General features: G+C 40.0%; 1 protein-coding gene across 2 annotated transcripts; it reads left to right on the top strand.

The window, feature by feature from the left end:
• The first annotated feature begins 4,004 nt into the window (after positions 1–4,004).
• On the top strand, positions 4,005–25,944 carry crlf1a (cytokine receptor-like factor 1a). Of its 2 annotated transcripts, none has more exons than XM_037796121.1 (9): positions 4,005–4,732; positions 10,879–11,157; positions 13,348–13,477; positions 15,284–15,453; positions 21,747–21,904; positions 23,024–23,098; positions 23,183–23,276; positions 24,814–25,002; positions 25,119–25,944. In XM_037796121.1, the coding sequence occupies exons 1-9, from the start codon at positions 4,654–4,656 to the stop codon at positions 25,133–25,135; spliced, it is 1,191 nt and encodes a 396-aa protein (XP_037652049.1). In that variant the 5' UTR covers positions 4,005–4,653; the 3' UTR covers positions 25,136–25,944. The 2 variants fall into 2 exon arrangements, with proteins under 2 accessions (XP_037652049.1, XP_037652048.1); XM_037796120.1 differs by having other exon boundaries at positions 4,006–4,732; positions 24,814–24,998.
• Positions 25,945–27,901: the final 1,957 nt, after the last annotated feature.

Raw genomic sequence — 27,901 nt, 5'->3', positions numbered from 1 at the left:
ATGTGATGTTTTATAGATTTTTAAAGGAAAAGATGCCTCTATGATCAATTATTTGCATGTTTCCTCAAGATGTTTCATTTTCCAGCAGTTTTTTTTTGCATTGAATACATGTTGACTTGTCATAGTATGAAAAGCTCACGTATAAATAATGAAATTAATAATGGATGAATTCCATTTAGTTGCTTCAGTGCCCTGGCATTGTGCATCTTGGCTACTGGGACAGTAGAATAGAGCTATATGACAAGTCAAAATGTCTGCTGTGAAAACGGCCCGTTGATCCAACTTTGTGCTTCTCCGGTTGGATAATCTATGCAGCATCTTTTGTGTATAAATGGGACTGTTGTGTACATATTTGATGAAGATCCTCTAGACTGAAAGTTCATGTTGAATAAATATGAAATAAATCAGCAGTTTGTGGGCGTTTTGAGGTTTCATGTTTTGACTCATGCTTAGTCAATGTCTATTTAGCAATAGTGACATTTTCCCTACAATAGGACCGAAACCCTGACATCATTGTTTATTGTTTGTAAAGAAAGAGTAACCTGTTTTTCTTATTTCCTTAACATCGATGCCCTTTAGAATAAACCACGGGGTCATGTTTCATGTTAAATATGACAGAAAAAGAGGTTAACTTTTCTCTAAATTTCCACTTTGAAGCTAGAATGTGTAACTTTTGTTGAACAGCAGTCATGTTGTAGGGCTGGTCTTAATTTTGCTCTTAGATTAATGCAAGTTAAGATTGACTTATTGTACGTCTAAAAAAGTTAGCCGCCTGACCCCCGGGCTGAACTAAGAACCATGTTCCCATGGTAACAGTCTGTGAAACCTGCTGACCGCTTGCACCAAATGGCACAAAAAAACAGGAAAACATATCTCATTGTGTAGCGAGTATTAAGAAGAGAAAGAGTTTTTAGAGACGGTAGTAACCTGTTTGAAATATACAGCAGTGAGGACATGTCCTTGTAGCTGTTGAATTCTTCCAGAAGCCAAAACATTTTCTGCCGGACTGAAAGGAGATGAGCAGCTTGATGCGGTTGCTCTCGGTCAGCCATGTTTTTGATTGTGAAAAAAGTCCCAAGAATTCATGGCAAATCACTCTAGGGCTTTCCTCGACCAAACAAATTCTCAGTCGACGAACACTGATGCGATTTTGTCGACTAATGGATTTGTTGATTTAATCAAGTTTCTCCACAAAGAATCACACAAAAGCACCAATTTAAATATTGTGTTTACCAAAGATGTGCTCACAAGTTTCTTGGAAATAAATCATTCAGCATTAAAAAAAAAAGTTAATTCGTCTAAAGAAATCTTGGTCGACTAAGACCAAAACGACAGATTAGTCGACTAATCGAAGAGGGGGCAGCCCTAACAGATTAGTCCTACTCTATAGTCCAGAACTAAACAGCTTTGTGCAATAGATGAATGTAGACGTCTATCTGAAGTCTGACTATCATCTGTTTTTGTGCAGCCTCAAGATAATGCTGAATGCTAAAAAGTAGCGTACTATAGTAGCACAAGTAGCACAAGCGTCATAAAGACCTAACATTAGCCACCAGAAGCTACTGGTCATACCAGACCAAGTAAGGCTGTATAGCTGCAAAGCTCCAGACTGTTAAGAATGTATTTTATTGCTCCTGTATTCACCTTTTCATTTGTAAGAGGAGGGATGTGTTATTGCTTTAAAAAGTTACATTAAACGTTTGTAAATCGTCCTACAGTTAACGGAATCCCACTTAAACTTTGGTGGATTGTAAAAACCAAAAGGTCAGAAAAGATATCAGAAGGCTCTATTCAGATTAAACATGTTTAAAGGTCCCATATCATGCTCATTTTGAGGTTCATACTTTGTATTTTGTGTTTCTACTAGAACATGTTTACATGCTTTAATGTTCAAAAACACTTTATTTTCCTCGTACTGTCTGTCTGAATATACCTGTATTTACCCTCTGTCTGAAATGCTCCAATTTGTCTCATTTCAACGGAATTGCGTTACTAGGTAACAGCTTGGGTGCATGTTTACTTCCTGTCAGCTGATGTCATTCACATATGCTTCGTCCGAAATCACATACTATGCACTACATACTCAATATGTGTACTATTGTTCAACATATTTTTGTGTGAATAAACAGTAAAAGGTATGTTATCGGACGCACTGAGCAGTAATTTACGTTGTCACTTCCTGACACTAACCATGGTAACCCGTGCCAACCTCATGTGACCAGAGCGACGGTTTGTGAGAATCAAAGTCTAAATTAATAAAATAATACGCCTAGCAAAGTGGAGTCTTATACTTAACAGTTAAATTGAAGCTTTATTGATGTTACAGAGCTGTCCGTCAACGTCTGTTATGAACGTTTTCGTCACTACCGCATTGCATTGTGGGATATTTATGCTGCTGTAGTGTCCAGTGGTTGCATACTGTAATATTAAACCGTAATATAGCGTGCAATTTGCGTACTATTAGTTTCATATTAAGGTTTCGGACGTACTAAAATATCTCACATACTGTTTTAACGTAATAAATAGCTTGTTAGTATGGGAATTACGGACACAACCATACACTGCAACCAGAAATAAACTGGGACACATTTAGAATATTTACGTTTAAAACTGTGAAATGGTCTAAATATTGTATATTTGTGACATCACAAAGTTACAGAAATCCTGACGGCTCGTTTAAAGGCACAGTTTCTGAATACGGGCTGTGTGTATTTCTCCATGGATTGAACTTTTCGATATTTTCACAGTAATTAAATAGCACTTAAACCTGCATTATAATAATAATTTTAAAAAAAAGACGTGAAAATCTAACTTTTTATAATATTTTTTTATTGAAAACTATGGGTCAACTGAGGGCCACCAGATTCTTTCAATCCAACACACAACGTGTGGACATAAAGAGATATTTAGCCAGCTGTTTCCGATGTTATTTGACCATTATAATACAGTTCTGTCGTGTCTGAGTCAAAAATGACAATTCAAAGAGAAAACATCATAATCAAGTGGGTACAAAGAGTTATTTTGTGTGTTTGTGTGTCACTCTCTCGATGGACAAATAGATAAAATGACACAAAAAGACACTTTACTTTCCTGTAACTTGTCAATGAGTCAACAGGATGCTATGGTGAAAGCTGTGAAACAGAGACCTGAGGCATGGAAACTAACACAGTGACTCAGTGATTCAGTGATTCAGTGAAAGTGAATGGACTCGGACTCCCCTGCGGTAGTAACCTGTTGTAAATATACAGCAGTGAGGACATGTCCTTGTAGCTGTTGAATTCTTCCAGAAGCCAAAACATTTGTCTGCTGGACTGAAGAGAGACGAGCAGCTTGATGCGGTTGCTCTCGGTCAGCCATGTTTTTGAGTCTTAATTTCCTCAGAAGTCATGGCAAATCACTAAAGGGCTGTCCTCGACCGAACAAATTCTTAGTCGACTAACACTGATGCGATTTTGTCGACTAATCGATTAGTCGATTTAATCAAGTTTCTCGACAAAGAATCACACAAAAGCACCACGTGTTTACCAGAGATGTGCTCACAAGTTTCTTGGAAATAATTCATTCATGGTTTTGATTTGGAAACAGGCACATCTGGCTGCAGATGTTTTGAATGTTGATGAATGTTTTTTTTGATACTTTATGATTTTAAAATTTGCATTTTCAATTGTTATGTTTGTTTTATGTCTGCAACTGTGTAAAAAAATATACAGTTTTAGTCATTGTAAACATCAAAAGCCCTGATTAGACTATTATAGTGATATCATATGGGTTATAAGTACTATTTTAGAAGGATATTAGTCAATGCAAACAGAAAACTACAACCCCTGATATGGATATTATAGGAATATAATAGTGATATCAATGTAGGATAAAGAAAATATACTGTTTAGTCAATGCAAACGTTTGTTTTATGTCTGCAACTGTGTAGCTGTGCTGCTGCCTATCTTGGCTAGGACACTCTTGGAAAAGAGATTTTTAATCTCAATGAGTTTTTTTTTACTCCTGGTTAAATAAAGGTTAAATAAAAAAAAAATTCAGCATTAAAAAAAAAAAAGCATTCAATCATCTAAAGAAATATTGGTCGACTAAGACCAAAACGACCAATTAGTCGACTAATTAACTAAGAGGAAGCAACCCTAGCAGAAAGTGAATGGACTCCCCTACCCATCACTGAAGAGAGGGAGAGGTTGAAGAGGAAAAAAAAGAGCAGTGAAAGGACGGAAAGAGGGGTGTGGGAAGAGAAAGAGAGAGAGAGAGAAGAGAGAGGAGGGGCTTATAAAGTATGAACTTGTGTATGATTTGAGCTGCAGGAAGCATTAAGAAGAGGAAAGAGTGCAACCAGGACGAGCTATACTCACTCTTTTGAGCCTTTTCCTGAGGACGTGTTGCTTCATGGCTTCTCACAGGGCCACTTTTTCCAGCTGGTCACACTTTGTCTAGTTGCTCTCCTTCTCTCCTTCTCTCCTTCTCTCCTTCTGTCCTCTCAGTTGTCTTCTTGTAGCTTTTTGTTTTTCCTCTCTCCACACTGTGCGTAATTTCTATCCAGGATCGAGAGGAAAAAAAGTCGACATCACAACAACACGAGGACTGAAGAGGAATCAAGACAGAGATTTATATATATATTTCTATAAAAAAGCAGCTGTGAGGTGGAAAATGAAAGCCTTGTTGGATATCTGCTGTCTTTTCCTCCTGCTGCTGCTGCACACTCCCGGCGTGCTGTCCTTGTCCACACGTAAGTAGCACACAGATGTCCATCGATGCGCAAAAGTCGTGGCTTTGCATGGGGAAGGGTTCTGGTTCTGGTTCTGGTTCTGGTTCTGGTTTGGGTACAGTACAGTACATGGCCACTAAAGATCAAGTTGAATCTCTTATGTGTCACCTCAGAGATCTCACTGTAAACAGCTCTCTGTGTGTGACATTATGGGCTGCATGCTTTTAAAGATAAAACAGATGCAAAAAGTGGATTTCACAACAGTGCAACACATTATATAAGTGTGTTTTAGTCAATACAAACATTAAACTACAACCACTTGATATGGATATTATAGGAATATAATAGTGATATCAATGTGGGATAGAGAAAATATACTGTTTAGTCAATGCAAACATTACAAGCCCTGATAAGACTATTATAGTGATATCATATGGGTTATAAGTACTATTTTAGAAGGATATTAGTCAATGCAAACATTAAACTACAACCCTTGATATGGATATTATAGGAATATAATAGTGATATCAATGTGGGATAAAGAAGATTTATTGTTTTAGGCATTGCAAACTACTACTACAAGCCCTGAAAAGACTATTATAGTGATATTATATGGGATATAATTACTATTTGAGAAGGATATAAGTCAGTGAGAACACTGCATAAAAACTGCAAGCCCTGATAATAACATTATAGGAATCTTATTGTAGGTTATTATTATATTATTATATATGTTATAGTAGGTACATTTCATCACAATACGATATTATTACGATATTTGCTGATATCACAAAGTCTGCTACAATACGATTAAATCATATGTCCATTTAACACAATCAGTTACATTTATATATCAACTCACAAAAAGCAACTAAAATACAACTACGTTTGACAATTTTATTACCGGCTTTATTACTATGACATTGAAATGACAAAAAAAACCTTTTTAATAAAAAGAATAAATAGAAAGGGGCAATTTCAAAATAAAGACATAAAGATGATGATATGTATGTTTTCACTTTACATCAATGATATTGCATCTAGTGTTGTAAAAAATGCCGTAGTATCGATGCATACTAATATGCTGAATATTTGAAATGTTTTCAATACTCATTTTCTGCAGTATCGATACACGGGTACCAGCTATGAGTGAGTTGACACCTAAAACCTGTTATTTATCCTTTAATAACAATCTAAAATTCTATGCCCTCAATGTTGTGTCAATTTTTCCTAGTGGTATTGAAAATGGTATTAAATATCAATATTTTTCAAGGTATTGGATCAAAGTTAGAAATTCCAGTATCGTGACAACACTAAACTAGAGATGTTCCGATACCATTTTTTCCTTCCCGATACCGATTTCGACACCTGAGGTTGCGGTATATATCGGCCGATATCGTCAGCTGTTTGCTTCTGACCATGTATGGATAGTGGACAGTAGTTACCAGCGGCAGCGATCAGGGCGACAGCACAGTGAAGGTTACTGTTTTGGAGCTGCGAAGAAGAATTGATTTCCAGTTAAACAAATAGATTTTTTTCTGGGTTAATAAATTATGGTATCGCATCGGTGTGTAGACTGGCGTAATCGGCGATACAAAATTTTGGGCAGTATCGGATGCATTTCTGATACTATCGGTATCGGTATCGAAACAACTCTACACTAAATCGTTGAATCAATATATCAATTGAGATGTATCGTTACACCCCTGTAACTTATAGTGATTAAAAGAGAATAAACACTAAAAGGTCACTTTAACTCCACTAAGAGTAAAGATATGGGGCTTCCGTAGGAGGGTAAAATATGTAAATCCCAAACAGGAACACATAAAGTGATGTTTCATTGGGTAACATGGTATTTGAAATATGTTTCCAGTGCAAAATAACTCTTGCATAATGAGGGCTCACAGGATCCACTCTGGCTGATTTCTGGGACACGTTCAAAAAAAGGACAAATGCCACTTTGTCCACTTGACACCTCCTGTTATTGATGTGCTCCTGCTCAAGTGTATCTGTTGTATCCCAGCAGAGAGAGCTCATCTCCCAGGAGGCTGAATTTCAACAAGTCCAGGCCATAATTCGTTTAACACATGGAGGGAGAGCAAGGGGTGGTGGGGGTTTACTGACCGCAACAAAACAGTGACATCATTTGCTCGGGGTTTGGAGAATGTTAACCGGCAGCTTAATGCACAGTAACGTAAATAAATCAAAGTTATGTCCGCTTCCCCCGTTAAGTGGCTGGATTAGTTTTTATGGTGAGCTCACTGGCAGAGAGCAGCTCCCTCGGAGAGGATCTCCTGTTATTCATCCTGTTTGAAAGGCGCTAATAAAAGAAAGTATAGTTTCAGGGGCTTACCGAAGACAATGGGACCTGATTATAAGCTGCCCTGCTGTTTATTACAGGGCCTAATTGGTCATTACTGTTTTATTCACTGTAATAATGGAGGGCGCTTCCCTTTCACTCGGTGTGCTGTGGTTTACAGATGCCACTGATATAAAACAGTTTAAATGTGGAATTTTCTTACCAACATATAATTAGTTTTTAGTGCAGCTCATAATCCCATAACGGTTTGAGTTTAAATGTTCTGTTAGCACATAAAGAGGTTGGATATGATCATTTAATACCAAATAGTCGATTCTGAAACACACAAAATCCTGAAAAATCTTCTTTTTTTAACCTGAAATTAACTTCTCATATCCTCCGGTACATGTCCCATTTCTCCTGTTTGTTCTCGGCCTAATTTGATTTGACATTAGTCAAGATAATCTCTCCTCTCTCCAGATATGAACATCAGTTAAATACCTAAAATGTTAGCTATGTACATAACATTTTCTATCTGTTCAAAATGTACCTTAAAGGGAGATTTGTCATGTATTTAATATTCTTATCAACATGGGAGTGAGCAAATATGCTGCTTTATACAAATGTATATATATATTTATTATATATGAATCAATTAACAACACAAAACAATGACAAAACAATATGCTCAAATCATAACATGGCAAACTGAAGCCCAACAGGCAACAACAGCTGTCAGTGTGTCAGTGTGCTGACTTGACTATGACTTGCCCCAAACTGCACGTGATTATCATAAATTTGGCATGTCTGTAAAGGGGAGACTCGTGGGTACCCATAGAACCCATTTTCATTCACATATCTTGAGGTCAGAGGTCAAGGGACCCCTTTGAAAATGGCCATGCCAGTTTTTACTCGCCAAAATGTAGTGTAATTTTGCAGCGTTATTTATCCTTCTTTGCGACTAGCTAGTATGACATGGTTGGTACCAATGGATTCCTCTGTTTTTCTAGTTTCATATGATGCCAGTATCTTCACTGGTGGCTTCACTAGCTTTAAAACTGAGTCCGCTACAACCTCTGAAAGATCGATTGCTTTAATGCATTATCGTGTTAACTTTGACAGCCCTGCTATACACTGTATAAACTTTATATAAAAAACTAAAATCTGCTGCTGTCTCCTCCGTCTCCCTTCAGATGGTGTTGCACGGCTCATTGTCACTAAATATTGCGTGACTTCTTCCACTTGGCTCGTCCGCACTGGCCCCTCAAAATGTTCCACTTGTACGTCTATTGAACAGCACACAGAGGAAACCTTTCCTTGAACTGTTGCATGGAAGAGTGGAGAGTAAATAGTTCTTTAGAAAGAGGAGAGGATGTCATAAAGAAACATGTTTTCAGTCCACCAAAGACATAAAATCAGCCATAAATGTCAGTGGAGACCCCCATATGCCCAATATCTCCATCCTCCTCTCTCGCACTCATCCCCTGCCCTGATCAGAGCTGTGCTCCAAGCACCCTCAGCCTCTCCAAACAAATAATATTTTACAAGCCATTTCCTCCAGTGAGCGTGTCGAGTAGAGACAATAAACAGCAGTAATTGTGTCTATCACTGTAACGTTTGAACTGCGGAGGGAAGGGGTGTTCACACCCCGCTCTGGGGCACCGTCCCGTCCTCAGCGCCAGGAATACATAAACACTGATTGTTATTCAGCCGGATCAGCATATTATTGGCTAATCACGGTCCCCCTTTATGTCCGCCGTATCCGGTGACAAAGACAGCCTCCATCTGTGAGGGTGTTTGTTTGTGTTCATGTGTGTGCATAAATGTGTGGAGGTGTTGGAGCTGGGGTCGTGATATTGATATTAGTGGGGATTTACAGTTGAGTTAAAGGGTAACTTCAGTGTTTTTCTACCTGGACCCTATTTTCTCATGTTTTTGTGTCTAGCTAACGCAGACAACAATGTTTGAACTTTGTCCAGCATTGAGGGATAACGCTGTAACTGGCAACCGGGAGACATCAATGTAGCGTTACGTCCACTAAAAGTGCTGTTTTTTGCTACTGAGCAGGCTCAGATTGTTATCATAAGTGTCTGACTACATTATGGAAAGGACCCTACGTAGGAATAAAACGTTTTTCTTATCTTTCTCTTGATCCGGTCGGTTTGTTTTTGTGTCCAAGTCCTGCTCAAAGAGAAGTCTCGTTGCGAATACTGGATATCCGTGTACTCTGGCTCAAATAAATTAACTTCAAAGATCTCATCCACTTTGTCAAAATCATCTAAATATTCATCCATGTCGTTGAAAATCTTTTGGATAACAGTAAGCTATGCTTTCTGTACTCCAACACAACAAACTCTGCCCGGCTGGCACTCGCATTTCCACTGTGGATGTATTCCACTATTCCACCGTCACGTCACCTCGCCAGATTTCAGAACGAGACTTTTCCTTGAGCGAGACTCTTTCCATAATGTCAGAGACTTATAATTACAATCAGAGTCTGTCATGGCCAAAACAAGCACTTTTAGTGGATTTAAATGACGGTGCCAGCTTGCCCCAATAGCACCATATTGCAGGCTGCGAGCAGCTGCCCTCTACAGCGCTCTCCCTCAATACTGGATCAATTTAGAAAATTGTTGTGTCAGTAGTTAGACACAAAAACATGGGAAAATAAGATCCAGGTTTAACTTCTTCAAAGGCGGCTCCCACATAAAAGACCACACAAAGTCTGTCAGCGTAAGGTGGCTGGCATCTGAATAGATGTGGCCCCCAGGCGCAGATTTGTTGTGGTCTGACAAAGTGTTGACTCTCACTGCGCAGTCATTTCTGCATAGAACTCGTCTGACTTAACTTGTTTTCATAAAGCCGTCTACTTAGGTGGGCAACATTTTTTTAAAATCCTCCAATCAGAAGAAATAAACTCTCTAAATCTCTTTGGTTCTCTCGTGAGCTGAAACCTGAGAACAAAATATACAACATCAAAACAACACGATTCGGTCACTCAAAGCCGGCGTCACACACAGACACAGTAATTAAAACACTCACAAATATTATTTAAAAATATCTTTTAAGTGCTATAGAGTGTTAAAGTCCTTCAGAGAAATGAGTTTCTCTAACTATAATTTATTTTGCAGTTTGCCACTTGTTTGGTTGTAAATTAACATTCAGCTGTAACAAATGATAAATAGCAAAAGTATTTATTTATTTGGCAACGTTCCTATAGAGATTACCAACATGTTTTACAGGATTAAAAACCCAAGACCACACAGACAAATAAGCAAACATCAGTACCCAAGTACTGTAAGCCAAGTGAGAGAAACAAATGTAGGCAAGAGTGATGAAAAACAGCAGAAATTATCAAACAATTAAAACAAATGCATAAAAGTAAGAAACTGAAAACAGTGTTTAAACAGCTGCTCTTTAAAAAAAAAAAAACTTTCACATGTTTTATCCCCAAAATAGTGCTTGCTTTACATTATTGACAACCATTTGTCCCAAGTTTTTAAACCTTTTCCCACATTTTAGCATGAAAATCAACCTGCAGAAACATAAAACTTGCTTCAGATAGGCAATACAACACAGTGAACATTTCCTTACTTTTATTTTTTTTGCCATAGTTTCGTCACAGTTTCATCAAGCTAAGGACTGTTTTTCTGTTCCACCATCTGAAAGTCAGCTGCCACCAGTCACCTTTTAACTGTAAGGCAACAAATCACAAAATTCACATTATTATCACATTGCTGTCATCAGCAGGGTTGTTATAAGACTTTAGAAAGGTCCAATCAGAGCCACAGACGACGTTATACAGTTGCTTTCTCATGCTGAGTAGAAGTGGCGAGTAAACTGACCTTAACGTGTCCGTCTCCTCCAGATGTAGCAGTAATCTACCCCCAGGACCCCGTCCTCCGCATGGGGTCCAACCTGACCGCCAGCTGCTGGGTCCACCCCGACCTCGGCGTCCACGCCAGCTCTCTGTTCTGGACGCTCAACGGTCAGCAGCTGCCCAGCTCGCTGTACAAAGTGCTGAGCCCGACCAACCTCAGCGTGACGCTGGCCGGACTCAACGCCTCCCGGCAGACGTCCGGCGACAATTTGGTCTGTCACAACCACAAGGGACACATCCTGGCCGGCTCCTGCCTCTACGTCGGCAGTAAGTTCAACTTTGTCAGTTGTTACAGGTCCATATTTTTTAGTTTGTCATTATATTAGTATATTTATTGTGTGTATGTTTTTTTGGCCAACATTTCTCTGAGGAATATGTTTCTGCTTCACGGTCAGTTAATGAAAAATGGTAAATAAAGGGTAGAAGAGTGAGAGGAGTGAGAAGGAAATGGGAATAAAGGGAAACAACAAGGAAGCAGTGGGCAGATTTTAATGTGTCTCTGTGGCTGTATTTTATGTTTAGTATTCCTGAGAGGCCTCAGTGACCTGTGTGGTCCATTACTCGCACAATCACTCACACAGCACACGGTCATAGGACATTTTACACACACACGTGTTTGTATTTCTACGAGGACCAGCATTTACATAATGCATTGCCTGGCTCCTAAATTACTTTATTTTTTACAGTGAACGTTATTGGGCGATCTTATCAATGTAGTCCCTTATAACAGTGGTTCCCAACCTTTTTTCCTTGAAGCCCCCCTACTTGTATCTAAGAAAATATTTAAATAAACATATTTTCTGACATCATAACCCTAAAAAAAAATTTAAATCCTCAAACAAAATCCTCGATTTGAATAATGTGATTCATTGTATTAAATTAGTCTTTTTCTAAATAAATCAACTGTGTTTAATGAATATAACTCGTCCGTGCGGGCCTTCCTTTGTGTGTGGCGAGCGGGAGAGCAAACAGTTTTTATACCGCAGTGAAAATGTTGTTTTTGAAAGGCTAAACACCAACAAATATGGATTGAAGCAGAATATTTTGTTAGATAAATACATGTTGTGATTTTTGGAAATGATTACATCTATCTTTTTTCCCAATCATTTTTTACTTTTGGACTTTACAACACCCTGGAGTTATTAGAAATGTGATCACACAAGTTGGAAACAATCCTACGCAGCCACGGCTGGACTCTTCTACAAATAGTATAATGCTAATAAGATTAGTGTAGCCTGATCTTTATCTGCAACTGTGCACAAATACAGGGTTTAAACAGAATGTGGCCTACTAAGTAGCACAAAATATATGTTTTTGAATAGTTTAATATACAGATTTTTTTATAAATGATCCAGTCAGTGTGTTATTATGATTGTAGTTATACATGTGCAAATCTAATTTTGACAACCTCAGAGCAGACTTATCCTGGCCCTGTGATCTTTGATGGCCCTAGATTGGGAACCACTGCCTTATAATAACCTTAAAATAACCTTATTTTCTACAGAGTCAATCCTTACCTTCAAGAAATAGTTTGACATTTTGGGAAATACTCTTATTCGCTTCCTTGCGTAGAGTTAGTTGCTTATTATCACCGATGGAAATGATGGCTGAAGCTACACAAGTTGTAATAAACTAGACGCATCCTTAAACTCTCAAAGAGCCCTTTGAAGAAGTAAGGAGAAGCCTCACTCTAAAAATGATCCTCTTAAAGATAGAAGAACATGAAAACACACACACACACGCACACATACACACGCACACACGCACACACACACACACACACACACACACACACACACACACACACACACACACACACACACACACACACACATGCACGCACACACGCACACATACACACGCACACACACACGCACACACACACACACACACACACACACACACACACATACACACACACAAATACACACACACACCTTTATCTTTGTTACTCCTTTTCTGACAGTTCCCATAGACAGAAAAACACCTGGCATTTCTAAAACTGCGAAAGGTGATGAGATGAAAAATGACAAAAACTTAAACCATGAAGAAACATGTGCTTGCCTTTTGTCAGACACACACACGCACACACACACACACACACACACACACACACACGCACACACACACACACACACACACACACACACAGACACGGAGGAGATGCAGTCGGGATCCTAATCTCTGTGCGACGCTGGTGTTGAGCACCCGGTGTCCTGAGAGACGAGGAATGTTGGCAGGGATCCCGAGTCTGACCAAATCAGACAGCACACACACACACACACACACCGACACACACACCACCACCAATTAAGAGAAACACACACCAATTTCTGAGGAACATCACCAGTGGGTGAATTACACTCAGAGGTAACTTGCTACTCTCCTCTCTCCTCACCCATGTCTCTCACTCTCCTTTCTCCCCTGTCTTCCCACCTGTCCCTCTTTCTGTCCCAGTGCCTCCAGAGAAGCCGGTCAATCTGACCTGCTGGTCCAGGAACACCAAAGACCTGACATGCAGCTGGGCCCCGGGAGGAAGAGGAGAGACTAACATCAGCACACAGTATACGCTCAAGTACAAACTCAGGTAAATACGCACAGACACTACAGCTACACTCAGTTCACTAGGGTATCTGAAAATCAGCTCATATACACACTGATTCAATTGGTTCAATTAGTACAACACACCCTTTCTAATAGTAAAGTGACTATGCCATATAAATGAATGGAGTGAAAACCAAGCAAAAACAGCCTCGAGTTCAAATGTTCTAAACATCCAACTTGGTTAGTAGTCCAGCAATAATGTAACTTGACCTCACAGGAATTGCTGCAAAAGCTATTTTACTTGTATCGTACCCCTAAAGGTATCCTCTGACATATAAAAAGTTTTAGTGGATAATCTGAAGGGAAAATCCGGTTGTGTCTAGAAGGTAGCACGCAAATTGCGAAACACTCGCGAGATGGTTTTTAGGTTAGGCGTTGACCTTGATTTGGTTAAGGTTAAGATAGGTCGTTGGGCAGTGAGAGTTTTTGCACGTTTTTGCAAGTTTTCTCACTTTGCGGGTTACCTTCTAGACTGGACCGGAAAACCCTGAAAACTGGGAAATTCAAAACGGCCAACATCCGCCCTATTGACAATAATAATGTCATGTTTAAAGGGTTAAAATCTGAGATGGGCCATATTTCTGTTACTTGTTTTTGAAATACAATTACGTTTTAAGTATTTTGTAATTGGTATTTGACAGGGCTGAAAACAAGTTACTTTAGAGTGGAGTATTTTCAAAATACTCTCAATACTTTCTCCATGATTCATAAAACTTAAAAAATAAGTTAATGTAAACACACCTTAAAATGAAGAACAATACACTGAGACACACTCACACACAGTGATTTTGTAAGGCCACTCAGTATTTCCGTTATCAAGTTCATCTTCTAGATCTGGGTAGAATAGGACCAGTACAGAATAGGACCAGATCTGGGTAGAATAAAACCAGATTTAGGTAGAATAAGACCAGATCTGAGAAGAATAAGACCAGATCTGAGAAGAATAAGACCACATTTGCGTAGAATAAGACCATATTTGCGTAAAATCAGACCAGATCAGAATAGGACCAGATCTGGGTGGAATGAGACCAGACCAATGATTCTTCAAGGAAAAATACAGTATGGTCAAATCACAACAATGTTGGCTTGTACGGTCACCGAAATCTGGCTAAAAAGTCGTTATTGGTCGGATTATACTTAGGCGAAACTTTCCGTTGATACAATTCCTCAGGACTATTTGTTCTCTCATTCAGAACATTTTGAGGACACAAAATCCGTTGAGTTTGTTTTTGTTGCAATTTGAATGAGGTTGAGCCCACAGTTTTGCCTATTGCCAATGTTCCCAGTCCAAATCAACATATTTCAGGAGATGTTTTTATGATGCTGACGTGCATCAAAAAACAAGCTGGAAACAGAGAAAACACCTTATCTGTTTGGCAGATCTTGTTTTAAGAGAAATAACAGCGGTAGCTGCCAGAGGGTGGAAACCCTTCGTTCGTAGAAAAGTCACATCTCATGAGAATTAGGAAAACGGGTTTTCATCTGGGAACGATACAGTTCCGAAAATAAGTTTCAGATGGGTTGTAAGCTCTGGTCACATTTTTAAATAATTAAATCAGCAATTTAAAAGCAGAAAAAGGGGAAATGGTTTGACATGGATTGCCTGCATTTGTGCCAACTGCAGGGAGATCTCTTACTGCAGCCAGATTAGTGTAAATAAGGACCTTATAAAACTACTTGTGACTGATAAACTGGCTACACATTATACAATAACTTCTATATCGCATGCATTATTCATGGATATTAATGCTGTCAAGAGTTATTTGAGTATTTTCTGTTTTGCTCCCAGGTGGTACGGCAAAGAGAAGGAGTGTGAGGATTACACTCATACGCAGCCTTACTACTGCAGCATCACGCGGGACCTGCACCTCTTCACGCCCTACGAGATCTGGGTGGAGGCCTCCAACCAGCTGGGCCGGGCCACCTCCGACGTCATCACCCTCGACATCCTAGACGTGGGTGAGTGTGAACTTTGACCCTCTTTCTTCAACTGTTTTTCAGAGCTTTAGATCTCAGTGTCAATGAGCCCTCAGGCTAGAATACAGTAGGACAGTGGATACCAGGCTTTTAGACCTGCGACGCCTCATCATAGGTTACACACGTCTACGACTTGTGAGCAGTTCAACCAGTGACGGATTTAGTGATTTTCCCCTCTCCCTGTTGTCATAGTCGTCTATGGTTCCACATAAAATAATAAAAAGTTCAAAATCGCACAATATATATATTGTTTTTATTATTTATTCAAGCTTTATTTAACCAGGAGTAAAAACTCATTGAGATTAAAAATCTGTTTTTCAAGAGTGTACTGGCCAAGGTAGGCAGCAGCACAGTTACACGGTTGCAGAGATAAAACAAAACATAACAATTTAAAACAAAGACAAAAAGCAAATTACAGAATCATAAGGTATCGAAAAAAACATTCATCAGCATTCAAAACATCTGTTGCAGCTGTCATCTCATTGATAGCGCTTTGAAAGGTCAGCGGCACACAAGGTCAAAATTGAAATAATCTGAACTTCTGAAGTGAACTGAAGCGCTCGGTGGCGATTTCGAGCAGTGCGCCACGCCGAGCTTCCGCCTAGTCGGGAGGCACCGCGCTCCCCAGAGGACAACGATGGCACAGCCAGTGCAGAGTGATTTCACCGCTGATCATGTGTGGGCGGCGATATGTTAGTGAGTTATGTATTCCTGACAGAAGAAGCTCTTTAACTCTTTGAACATGTTTGAAGGATTTATTTGTTTATCTTAGTATCCGTTGATTAAAAGGAATAGTTAGACATTTTGCTTTTGAGCTAGATAAGAGCATTGATACCACTCTCATGTCTCAGAGCAAGGAGGCAGTTATCTTAGTTTAGCATTGAGACTGTAAGCGGGGGCAAAGATCTAGACGAAACATAAAAAAATATGCCCTCCAGCACATCTAAAGCGGATTAATTAACACGTCGTGTCTTGCTTCTTTAATCAGGTGGAACATTTTGCTGCAATGACAACAATTTGTGGTTGTAAAGGGGGTTATGTGCCAGACATTTTCTTGGCTAGAAGCAGTGACTTCATGTTTGCATAGCAACACCTACAGTATAGAGCTAGTAGGGATCCCAAAGTTTCTAAAGATGTGTGGAATAAAATTATGTAATAACCTTAAAGGTGCTTTATACAATATTCAGAGCATTAATATAGCAGCAAACAACTATTGTCTAAGTAAAGATATAGAGGAGTACTGTCTACCTGAGCAGAGAATGAAGTCACTCTCCCTCTGTGTGTGTTGAAATCTGAGCTTCTTCATGTTTTGTTGACATAGCTGGGGCGTGCGTGCATGCTTTTAGTGCATGTTTGTGCATGTGAGCGTGCCCCACTGACTAGCTCACGGCCGCTGCTCTCATATGGCGGTTACAGCTGTTAATGCTGCCGCGGAAGCGTAGCACCCACCCTCCGGTTCCCCTCCAGATTAACACTGTTACGGTACGTTCAAACCAAGCGCGAAGCGAACTTTTCACGCGGCACGATTACAAAAAAAGTCAATGCAAAGAGGCGAAGAGATGCAAATTCACGCCGGGTGACACGAATGGCAAATTTGCGGGAGTTGAAATATTTCAACTCGAGCGAGAACTAGAGTGTGACCATGTTGAGAGCCGTGCGGAGGCAATAGAGATGCTTCCAATCTTGCATTTAGCACCTTTAAAGCTACTTAAAAGTGAAACGAGGAGGGCAACTGCTAGTTAAGCGGTTCATTCCTGCCCCTATTTATCATCTCATGACCCCTCAGATTTATTTTGTGACCCACAGGTTGACTTCCGCTTTAGCTTTAAATTGGCTTTTATTCCCACAGACAGGACATTGGCTTGAGTTCTGTGGCTTTTTGGAGAAAGTACTCATCCAGCTTTACACTGATAGGAACTGAGCGGTGTTTCCTTTTAAAGCTTTGTTATGTGGTCCGTTGCCTAGCTTAGTGCGGTTTAAGCAAGTGGACCACAAGATCAAAATTCTTCTTTCTCTCATTATCCTCTCAAAACACACACACAATGATACACACATGCACGCACACACCTGGATGACGAATGGAAACGCCCTCGCTTTTGATGAGCTCATTTTCTCTTTACTCATGCTCACTGGACACACATACAGAAAACACGCACAGAAAACACTCGCTAACCCCCTTTTATGTAGCGTTGGAATGTGCCAGACTGATCCTCGAACTTAATCCCGTCTCCGAGCCGGCCGCAGACCCCCCGAGGCCTGAAGAGTTTCAGGGCTTTGAGGCTTTAAGACTTGGACCTGAAATAATACAACCTGATTAGCTCGAAGCTCTTCACCTGGTTCAACACGCTGCTAACGGTGTCGGGGAAATGTACCGAGAGGAAGCCCATATAGAGTTTCGGGGTTGAACACGTCATCGGCACGGAAACAAGTGTCCGTCAAACTGTAATCCCTTTTCCGTTCCCTAATGTATGCACGCACACACACCTGTTTACACACCCCGAGGGCAGGGCAGGGCCTAGTAACAGTATAGAAACAGAGAGGCAGGCAGAGTGTAGGCGGATTCTGGACTTGTGTGAGCGTGGGGGTTTTTGTTTCACTCAGGTTGCCCCGGCCATTCTTTTCATGCAGTTTCCACAACAGTAGCGGGTCATAAAACACAGCAACCACACCTACGTGGTGCTGCTGTGAGTCACTCGCGGCTACGGTCATGTCCAATCAGTTATGAAGGCGAGGCGGAAACACCTACAGTTTTCTCTGCATTCCTCAGTCACGGGGAGCCCTCAGAACCGAGAGACGAGAGGCAACTTGTATCGCCGTCTGACTCTGAGACGTGGATATGTTAAGGGATGACATAATATATATGTTAACAGTGATTCATCTGTAATTTGACATGTCTCACTGACTTTTATTGCCAAGTGCACATAATGTATAATGGAAAAACACATTTCCTCAGCAGACAAAAATAACTATTAAAAATACCATTTAAACCATTTTCTCTTCTAATTATACTACAGAAGGTTGCAATTATTTTAATTATATTGTTATCCAAAGATATCTTGGATTTTATTGTGATTACAGAACAATTGTCTTGAAAAAAGCAAATAAGAATGACGTCATAGAATGTCTTCAAAATCTCTCAAAATAAATATCTGAATGACATTTATTATCAGGCTCTGCAAATTAAAGGTAGTCAAATAGGACATTTTGAAATGCCATGTATGTTATGAGACCTCATACCTTATATGAAATAATATTAGTATATTGGATCTTTATTACAGAGAGCACTGTCATTTACTGTCTCATCTTTTAATGATATTCAATTCCAGCATCTTTACTGATTGTAAACAAAAATACAGATTAAGTGGCATCATCATTTTTTAAACGATACCCAGCCCTAATGACAAAGCACTAAAGCGAGGCCGGCCCGGCTATGTCAACAAAGCACAGAGAAGCTCAGATTACATCTCACACACACAGAGAGAAAGAGAGAGACTTCATTCTCTGCTCAGGTAGACAATACTCGTCTATATCTTTACATAGACAATAGTTGTTTGATGCTATATTAATGCTCTGAATATCAAATAGAGCACCTTTAAATACTATTTATTTTTATTTGAAAAAAAGTGCAGAAGATTTTGAAGTAGTTTCTCCAGACCTGAGTCTTGTCGGCAGTCCTGGTCTCATCTCTCTTCGTCCAAACATCCACCAATCAGAGGGGGTAGGGCTGTAGCCTCTTTGTAGCCTGAGAGGCAAAACATGGAGCAAAGAAAGTCCATAAAACACTTGTAAAGAAGCTTGTAAAGCTTAATTGCTGTGAGCGCAGGAATAACTGAAACCATATTAGCGTTTTTATAAACTCCTCTCTTCTCTCATCTGAAACATGGACAATTCTATCTTATTGCATTTGTCCCTAAACTTGTCATTGGTTTGGACTATTAATGTCTCCACTGTACCAAGAGGCTTTAAAACTTTAGTTTTCTTAGTTTTACTCTCCTCTTTTGTGTTAAAAATAAACATTTTTCTAATATGGATGACTTTTGCGTGCCACTGTTGGGTTTGTACTTTTAAAATCACCCATGAGGACGAACTGACACGTCTGAAGTATAACACATAGAGAGTCTCCGGTTCCTCCGAACACTGGGGACCAGAAACAAAGTCCTCTGAAACTCTCGTGTCAACTCCCACTTTTTCCCCTCCACTGAATCTTTCCCATCTTCGTCTTCTTTCCCCTGGGTTCGTCTTGTTTGTTTATTGGTAAGGGATGACATTATGAAAAGAAACTGCAATATATATTGAAACGATCTCGAAAGCCCAAAACGAAAAAACGCGAGCAAAGTTAAAATAATGGTCTGTCAGCACATGTTTGTTTGTCGAAAAGATAATCGTTGTCAGATGAAGAAGCCTCTTCCAGCTCACACAAGTCAAGTCTTCAGAAACTATAAGGCACTCAGAGACCACAAACCCCCGCCAACGCTGAACAATCCTTCAATGAGCTGTTACACATAAAGACATCACTCCTACCGCTTTAAATTTGAATTGAGTGGATTTCTTGACCCTGCAAACATAACCCCTAAAATGTAGAAAGAAGCCCCTCTAGCTACGAATTCTTGGCTAAAAATGATAATCTGGGCCATCTGGCCACCAGAAGTGTATCATTAAGTTCTTAGGATAGAAATATACTTGTTAATAGATGTAATAAATTAAAAAAGTACCTCAGTATGTGCTTCTCATGAAATCGTTTGTGCATTTGAGAGTTTGCACTGTTTATGACATTATAGTCACGCACTGTTTTTCTCAAAACATAAATAGAAATCCAGCAGGTCACACACATAAAACACTCTTTTTACGATATTTCTGAAATCCTTTAAGCTGCTCTAATGTGAACTGAGTCGCTTGTCGTGACGAACCAGCAGAGAATTATAAACAGTTCCCCTCAGCTCTACCGAGCTTTAGCATCTTTCAGCTCATTATTTTTGTTTTCTGGCCCATAACTCTACTGTTTTGGTTTATTCTCACCGCTGTCATCAACCTCATTTCCAGCAGCAGGGAGCTGTTTTTAGTGAAACATCTCTGTTAAAAATCAGTACACTCTTGCTCAGCACCAAACAACTGACAAAACTAGGAACTAAATGGTGAAAACAGTGAAGCATTTAGCAGCTAAAGAGCCACTTATTGTTGGTGGAGACCAAAACTGAGCTAAAACAGTCAAAATTGGACTTACATTTGTCAGGTGGCCAAAGACAAAACTCCTAATGAATGATAATGTTGCTCTGTGTGTAAATAAGTTTGCCAACATGTTCACTATAACAACTTTAAATGGTCACAATATGTCAATGTTGTGTTTTTAACTTGTTTCGCTGCCCCCAAGTGGCCAAAAAAAAAAGCAAATAATGCTGCTTTAAAGATCCCTCTTCTCCTGTCTGTATACAAAAATATACCAGTTTGGTGTAAAGTAGATGCAACAATTAGTCGATTAATCAATTAGTCAATCGAAATTTGTCTGTTTGTAAAATGTACTATTTTACTACTATTACTATTTTTTTGACATGCTTTATTTTATAATTTTTATAACGTGGCATGCTATCTTTATACATTTTATAGACTAAACAAATTAATTGATTAATTGGGAAAAAATATTTTCCGGGTTGTCAGATTTCATCAGAGACCCATTTTTTTACATTCTTTAATTTTTGTCCTTGTTTTTATCTCTGTTATTACTTTCTTTATTCCTTTATTGTTTTTCTAATTTTCAATCAACTTTTACTTTTTCACTATAAAATATATAAACATTGTAGGAATTATATAAGTTTGAACAACATCAGATGTAAGCAAATTAGGGCTGATAAAGTTAACGTAATAATAATGCATTAACTGAAATTATAATTTCTTTAACGCAACTTGCAATTTTTAATTAATCTCTTAAAAATCCGACGGGCAGCCGATCTTTTGGAGGTTATAGTGGGCTCAATTTTAAAGCTAGAGTGAAGATACTGGCAACATATGAAACTAGAAAACCTGAGGAATCATTGGTACCTCCATGTCATACCAGCTTGTTGTGAACGAGGCTAAATAACACTCCTAACTTGCGCTAAATTTTGGCGAGGAAGGGAGGTCCCTTGACCTCTGACCTCAGGATATGTGAATGAAATTGGTCTCCCCTTTACAGGGCTACAACTAACAATTATTTTCTTGATTAATCGATTAATTTTTGACATATTTTCATCTTCGATGAGATCTTCTTACTTAATAACCTTCTCCGTCTCCTCTTCCTCCAGTGACCACGGACCCTCCAGCAGGGGTGACGGTCAGTCGCGTCGGGCAGCTGGAGGACCAGCTGAGTGTTCGCTGGGAGGCGCCGCCCGCTCTCAAAGACTTCCTGTTTCAGGCCAAATACCAGATCCGCTACAGACTGGAGGACAGCCAAGACTGGAAGGTATAGGACAAGGACACCCAGTTATGAAGACATAAATCTGTCCTCTTTGTCTCTTACACACAAACAGAAATATATCTCCGCAGCTGTTTCTCATCCTAATGCTGTAATCACCCCTAATCTAGTCTGATTGAGGCCTCCTCTGCCAGACGGGTTAACAGCTCAGAAACTTTCATCAGCCATAAATCTACAAGTCGGGTTTTGATCAGGAGAAAAACACAGGCCAGAGCCACTGTGTATACCTCCGTTCAAACATTTAATGAATGAAAAATACAGTGTAAAACCCTTCGGCCGCGCAGATGGTGCTTCCCGGGATCCATTCGAGTCCTCTGGGTACGAGTGAAGATTCTCCAGTAATTAAGGGGGAATTACACAGATGTAATATAAGCAAGTCTTTGCTCGCAAAGTGGAAAAAGAAGAAAAGAAGGGGAGTGGAGGAGAGGCGGCGGAGGGATGAGGCCGCTTCGAAGGAAGAGAGAGGAGACTTAAAGTGGCTTTAAGGGTTCGGTGGTGGAAACAAAACGCCGTTTTCCCTCTGAACCGGCCCTAATCATGAGGTCATGCTCAGGAATGGAGGGATACATCTCAGCTGTTAATGCCTTCAATATGGCCGTAAAGACGCTCAGCGGTAATGTCTGCCGATTTGGCCTCCCCACGTCACATCATTAGCCCTCTGATGCCTGTAATTTCCATGCTCTGTTTTCTGTTGTAGTCGTTCCTAACAAGTGTTTACAGACTGAATGCCGGAGAGAAAGTGGGGACTATTAGATTATTAACTGCAGTGTGTGGGCGTCTCTTTTCTCTCGTCTCTTTATTTCTGCTGTCTTGTATTCGTCGAGTGCACGTGCACGCTCCTGTGTGTGTGTTTCTCAGCTCCGTAATAAGTAATAGAGAGCAGATTTTTACCCAGCAGGCACGGTCACATTAAAACATTTTCATAAACACGCTGATCAGGAGTCACTAAACAATGTGGTGTGCATGCATGCTTAGGTCTGTGCGTGGTTTGTGGTTGTGTTTTCTACATCTTGACTCTGCCCTGTGTTTTAGTTCATGCACATTGGTATTTAATACTGCGGTCAGACCTCCAACTCTTCTGTTTTTGTGTCTTTTTTTTTCCTGCAGGTGATGGATGACGTTGGGAATCAGACATCTTGTAGATTGGCTGGATTGAGACCTGGAACAGTGTATTTTGTCCAGGTACGGTAATGCTCTGGTTGTGTGTGTGTGTGAGTGTGTGCACCTCAGATTTGGTCCATGTTCATAATGTTGTATCCTCTCCAGGTTCGCTGTAACCCCGTGGGCATCTACGGCTCTCGCAAAGCTGGGATCTGGAGCGAGTGGAGCCATCCTACTGCTGCGTCCACACCCCACAGTGGTGAGCACACTACTCAGAATACATTTTCTTGCTCTTGATCTCAGTCTTTGAGAGCATTTTAAGAGGCAATTTGTGCCACTAAAACTTACTTTATATCACGGTGCACCACACGTCCCACAGCTCTCTCCCACTGCTGGAAACTGGGCAGAAGATGGTGTTGTTTTACACTTCTTTACCCTTCTCCCAGCGTGTTATGCATTGCGTTGGCAGTTTTATGTATGGCAGATGCATCGGTCAAATCAAATCAAATCAAAAATCGTTGCCAAACCAAATCACGTTATTGCCAAACCAAACATTAAAAAGTCAAACCAGACTTTTGGGATTATGTAATGTTTTAGTTGCAACACAAAAGGGGCTTCACAAAGAACTGATAAAAAGACCAATAAAGGAACACTGAACACAATTTAACTCGTGCTGTTCGCTCCACAGGAGGCTATAAAGCTGAGGCTACCTGCTGTTGTTGCCTCTCCAGATTTAACAATGAAACCGCTCAGTAAAATAGTATCATAACAGACAGGAATGATGGCCACGACTATGAAAACTTGAAGGGTTTCCCAGAACTTCTCATGAATTTTGGCAAAAGATTGACTGAAAGAAAGCTCCTCTCGGTTACTGTGTGCATTCATTGCCTGAACTTTTCATGGCTCTCAGTGTATTCAACACTGGAGCACACAATACAGTAGACTACACATGTTGAGCAATTTCCTTCTTCTTTCCTTTAAAGGGGACATATCATGAAAAACTCACTTTTTCATCTGGTATCTGGAGTGCCTACCAACCCACAAACTGTGAAATCAGACAACTCAGTCAGTTGTTTGTGGGCTGCTTAGATCAGAAAACATGTGATTCAGATTTGGCTCCCCTTCCTATGTCACATGCAGACTCATTAGAATTGACCGATCCTAAGTCCCGTTAGTTACTGTTGCTAGGTCGGACAAGCTTGACAAAAAGAAACGTATTTCAACATACTTCTGGGTGGCACAAAGCACAGATAATATAAACAAAGAAACGAAATCAGACGAAATCCTGCAGGTTCACCAGAAACTCCTTCAGCTCAGAACTCCAGCGGGGCCTCCGGGTGGGACTTAGGAAGGGTCGATATACCGTCCACGGCTTGAGAACTACCTTTGCAAAGGTGCACCATATTTTTCTCGCACGCCAATCAGAGCAGACTGGGCTTTTTCAGGAGGGGGTCTTAAAGAGACAGGCGCTAAAACGGAGCATTTCAGACAGAGGGTGAATACAGGTATATTCAGACAGACAGTATGAGAAAAGTAATGTGTTTTTTAACATTAAAGCATGTAAACATGTTCTAGTAGAAACCCAAAATACAAGTATGAACCTGAAAACAAGCATGATATGTCCCCTTTAATACTATAACTCTGCTCTGCGGTGTTGGAATGTAACTAAGTACATTTAAACCTGCAATAACTGACTGAAATATTACCACAGCTGCTCTGCGAGATATTTCATTACAGAACACCAAAGCCAGTCTAACTCCAGTGTCTCCTCCCTTCCTTCTCTTCCCTTCATGCAGAGCGGTTGATGTCGGGCTCCTGTGACTCAAAGTCCAGCGGGGATTCCAACTCCACCCTTCGCAGGGAGCTGAAGCAGTTCTTCGGCTGGGTGCGGAAACACGCCTACGGCTGCAGCAGCATGTCCATGAAGCTGTACGACCAGTGGAGGGTGCTGATGCAGAAATCCCACAAAACTCGCAACCAGGTAGGTAAGCATCACTAATGCAGGGGACACTCGGACACTAACGGATACGCTCTCAAAGTAAGAACTAGATTTGTTTTATGAAAGCTGATTTGTAACAGATTTTGTCTTTTTTTGATTTAGGTTCTCCAAGGGGATAAATCGTAGCACACGCTGCCTTTACGAGTCAAGAACAGAACCGAGTGAGTGTGTTTTTGTCTATGTGTGTGTGTGTGAGAAAGAGAGATTGTATTCGTATATGGGAATTATAAGACATTGTGCTCTGGACATTTTGTGCGAATACCAGCCGTGGCCGTGAGAGGACATCCGACGAGAAACTGGGATTTCCTTTCTTTATTGCGTCTTTTCCAGCCGACATGAGCGCTTTTTCTGTCTGAAAAGGTGCAACTGAGAAGGTGGAACTCGCCACGGACATCCTGGTATCATCATTAGCAAGAGACCATGTGGACTACTTTCTCAAAAGGACATTGTAGCATGAATAACAAAGACGCTCCTGCTCTAAATGTGCACCAAGGTGATCAAAACAAACTAACTAGAAGAGCATCTGAAAGTATTCTGACCTTTTTTTTCCGAGTTCCTCCTGTGGATCCAAAGCACCATCTAGTGGCCGTTCGGCGTCCATGGATGCTCCAAATCAAAGCTTTAACTGTGGTAAAAAAGAAACAAAATGATCATACAGTATTTCTGAGTCATGCTTTGTTATATAAGTGCCAAACTGGTTCAGCCAGCATTCATGTGTTTCTGAGCGACCGTATGTGACTGATGACGTGATGGTGTTTGTGTATGGAGACGTTTCACTGCCTTTATTTTTGTACTGAATTGTACCAGCATATTTAAAACTGTATAAAGTTATGTTTTATGTCTTAAGTTATGTTTAGTTAGTAAAGAAATATCAATGACTGAAGTTGTTATCGATCTCTAATGTTGTATAAAAATGTTGTCAGAAACACACTGGGGTTTGGTTTGCTCCTCCTGTTATGGATATCTTTAATATCCATATCTTCCCATAGAGTGTGACTCACTGCTCCACACATTTCCTCCTGCAGGGATTTCATGTCAGATTGTCTGAACTGAAATATTTACCAACAGCGATTTAGTGTTTATGGACAAAAAGAAGACGTCATGATATGAAATGAAATGGAATTAAATTTCCTCTTCATATGCCACCAAAATAAGCAGAATGGATGCAACAAATTGTGTGACTTAGACCGACACTATCAGTAGAAGATGAAATGTCTGGTTAGTAATCAGTTGGTGCCTTCAGTGTTCTTTTATTTTTTAAAGTTATGGTGGAAATGGCATTATTTATATAAAGTAAAACACAAAATTAAGGCGCAAGGGTGACAATTCAAAATATTATTATTATTAAAAAAATTAAATTATTACAAAAATATAATAGAATATAATGCAATGACACTCTCAGTCATTCTGTATTGCATTTAACAGTGACATCAAGTTTAAAAAAATGGTCTCACTACAATGAAATGGCTACTATGGGGACTAACATCATCACACATGAATACAACTGGGCTCATTGGATCCACAAGAGTCTCAGCTTTACAGTCATACCCAATATACCCAATGCAATTATGTAATTCCAAGACTGTTTATGGACCCCAGTATGCAGAAATATTCAAATACACTATTTTAGAAAAGGCAAAAATAACACATTTATACTGCATGCATAAAACAGCATGTTTCTTTGCCCCAAACTGCATGTGAGTATCATAAAGTTGGCATGTCTGCAAAGGGGAGACTTGTGGGTACCCAGAGAACCCATTTTCATTCACATATCTTGAGGTCAGAGGTCAAGGGACCCCTTTGAAAATCGCTTGTTTTCCCTCGCCAGATTTAGCCTATGTAGCGGTATATATTTAGATCTTCGATCTAGTCTGAGTCTGCTACAGCCTCTTAAAGACAGTGATGTTGGGTCTCAGAGGGTTTGATAATTATTTTTTTTAGGGGGTGCTGAGATGAAATTTAGGTGTGCTTGAGCTCCTCTAAAAAGAGTCTAAAATGGCTCGTTATTAACTCTTTATCTAGTGTTAATATGAGATTCTACATCCGTGCACGCTGTGGCTCACGGTCCGCATCTCAACCCCCCCCCCGAGCCACAGGGACACTCTTAAATTTGTGACTTTAATATTCAGAAAATGTTTAGAATAGTTTTAAGCTGCGACTGGATCCAGATCTGCTTCAAAGGGTAAACATGCTCAGTTATCCAGAATAGGTCAAAACTCCACCAACACTTGTACAGAACAACTTTCAGCTTGTGGCATTCATCAGTCTCATCATACTAACTCTTTTCCTTCTCAATGGACCTTGGAAGGAGGTGGAGTTGTGCTCAATTATCTAAAACGCCAAGCTTATCTAAAACGTCCAGCTTAGGGTTATATTGTGCAACATTTCAAAAGGGTCAAATTAATCACATTTTGATCAGCTCAGGATCCTGCAAAAGCCATTTAAATGTGGTTACAGTAACCAAATGTGTTTAACAATCATGGCCAAGCTTGCAATATTTTAGCAACCATAGAAAAATGGAAAAGGGTGTGTTATTGGAAGTTCTTGGAGTGGCAAAAAGTGTCTCAAAGGCAGAATACGTGTTTTGATGGAAGCTTCTAAACCTCATAATTTAGCAATTACAAACATAAAATGCTGACCACATGGTGGAGCCACCTGCACCTAAATCTAATTAGTTCCTGCTTGATGCATGGCTTAACTTTCCAAGAATTGTCATTGGACTCTGTGAATGCTCTCCTGCTAACTACCAAAGAAAAACAGGAATGTAAACTTTGGAGAGGGCATGAAAGGCTGACATCTCTGACAAATACCTCCCCTAATGAATCCAGGCTGTATGTCAAACCCAGTCCCACAACAGTGACGGGGCAATGCTCGCTGTTTATCAG

This window comes from Sebastes umbrosus, chromosome 16 (assembly GCF_015220745.1).
Source record: "Sebastes umbrosus isolate fSebUmb1 chromosome 16, fSebUmb1.pri, whole genome shotgun sequence".
In the NCBI taxonomy this organism is placed as follows: domain Eukaryota; kingdom Metazoa; phylum Chordata; class Actinopteri; order Perciformes; family Sebastidae; genus Sebastes; species Sebastes umbrosus.
Note: the sequence above shows the minus strand (reverse complement) of the source record. Positions and strands in the feature narration are given on the sequence as shown.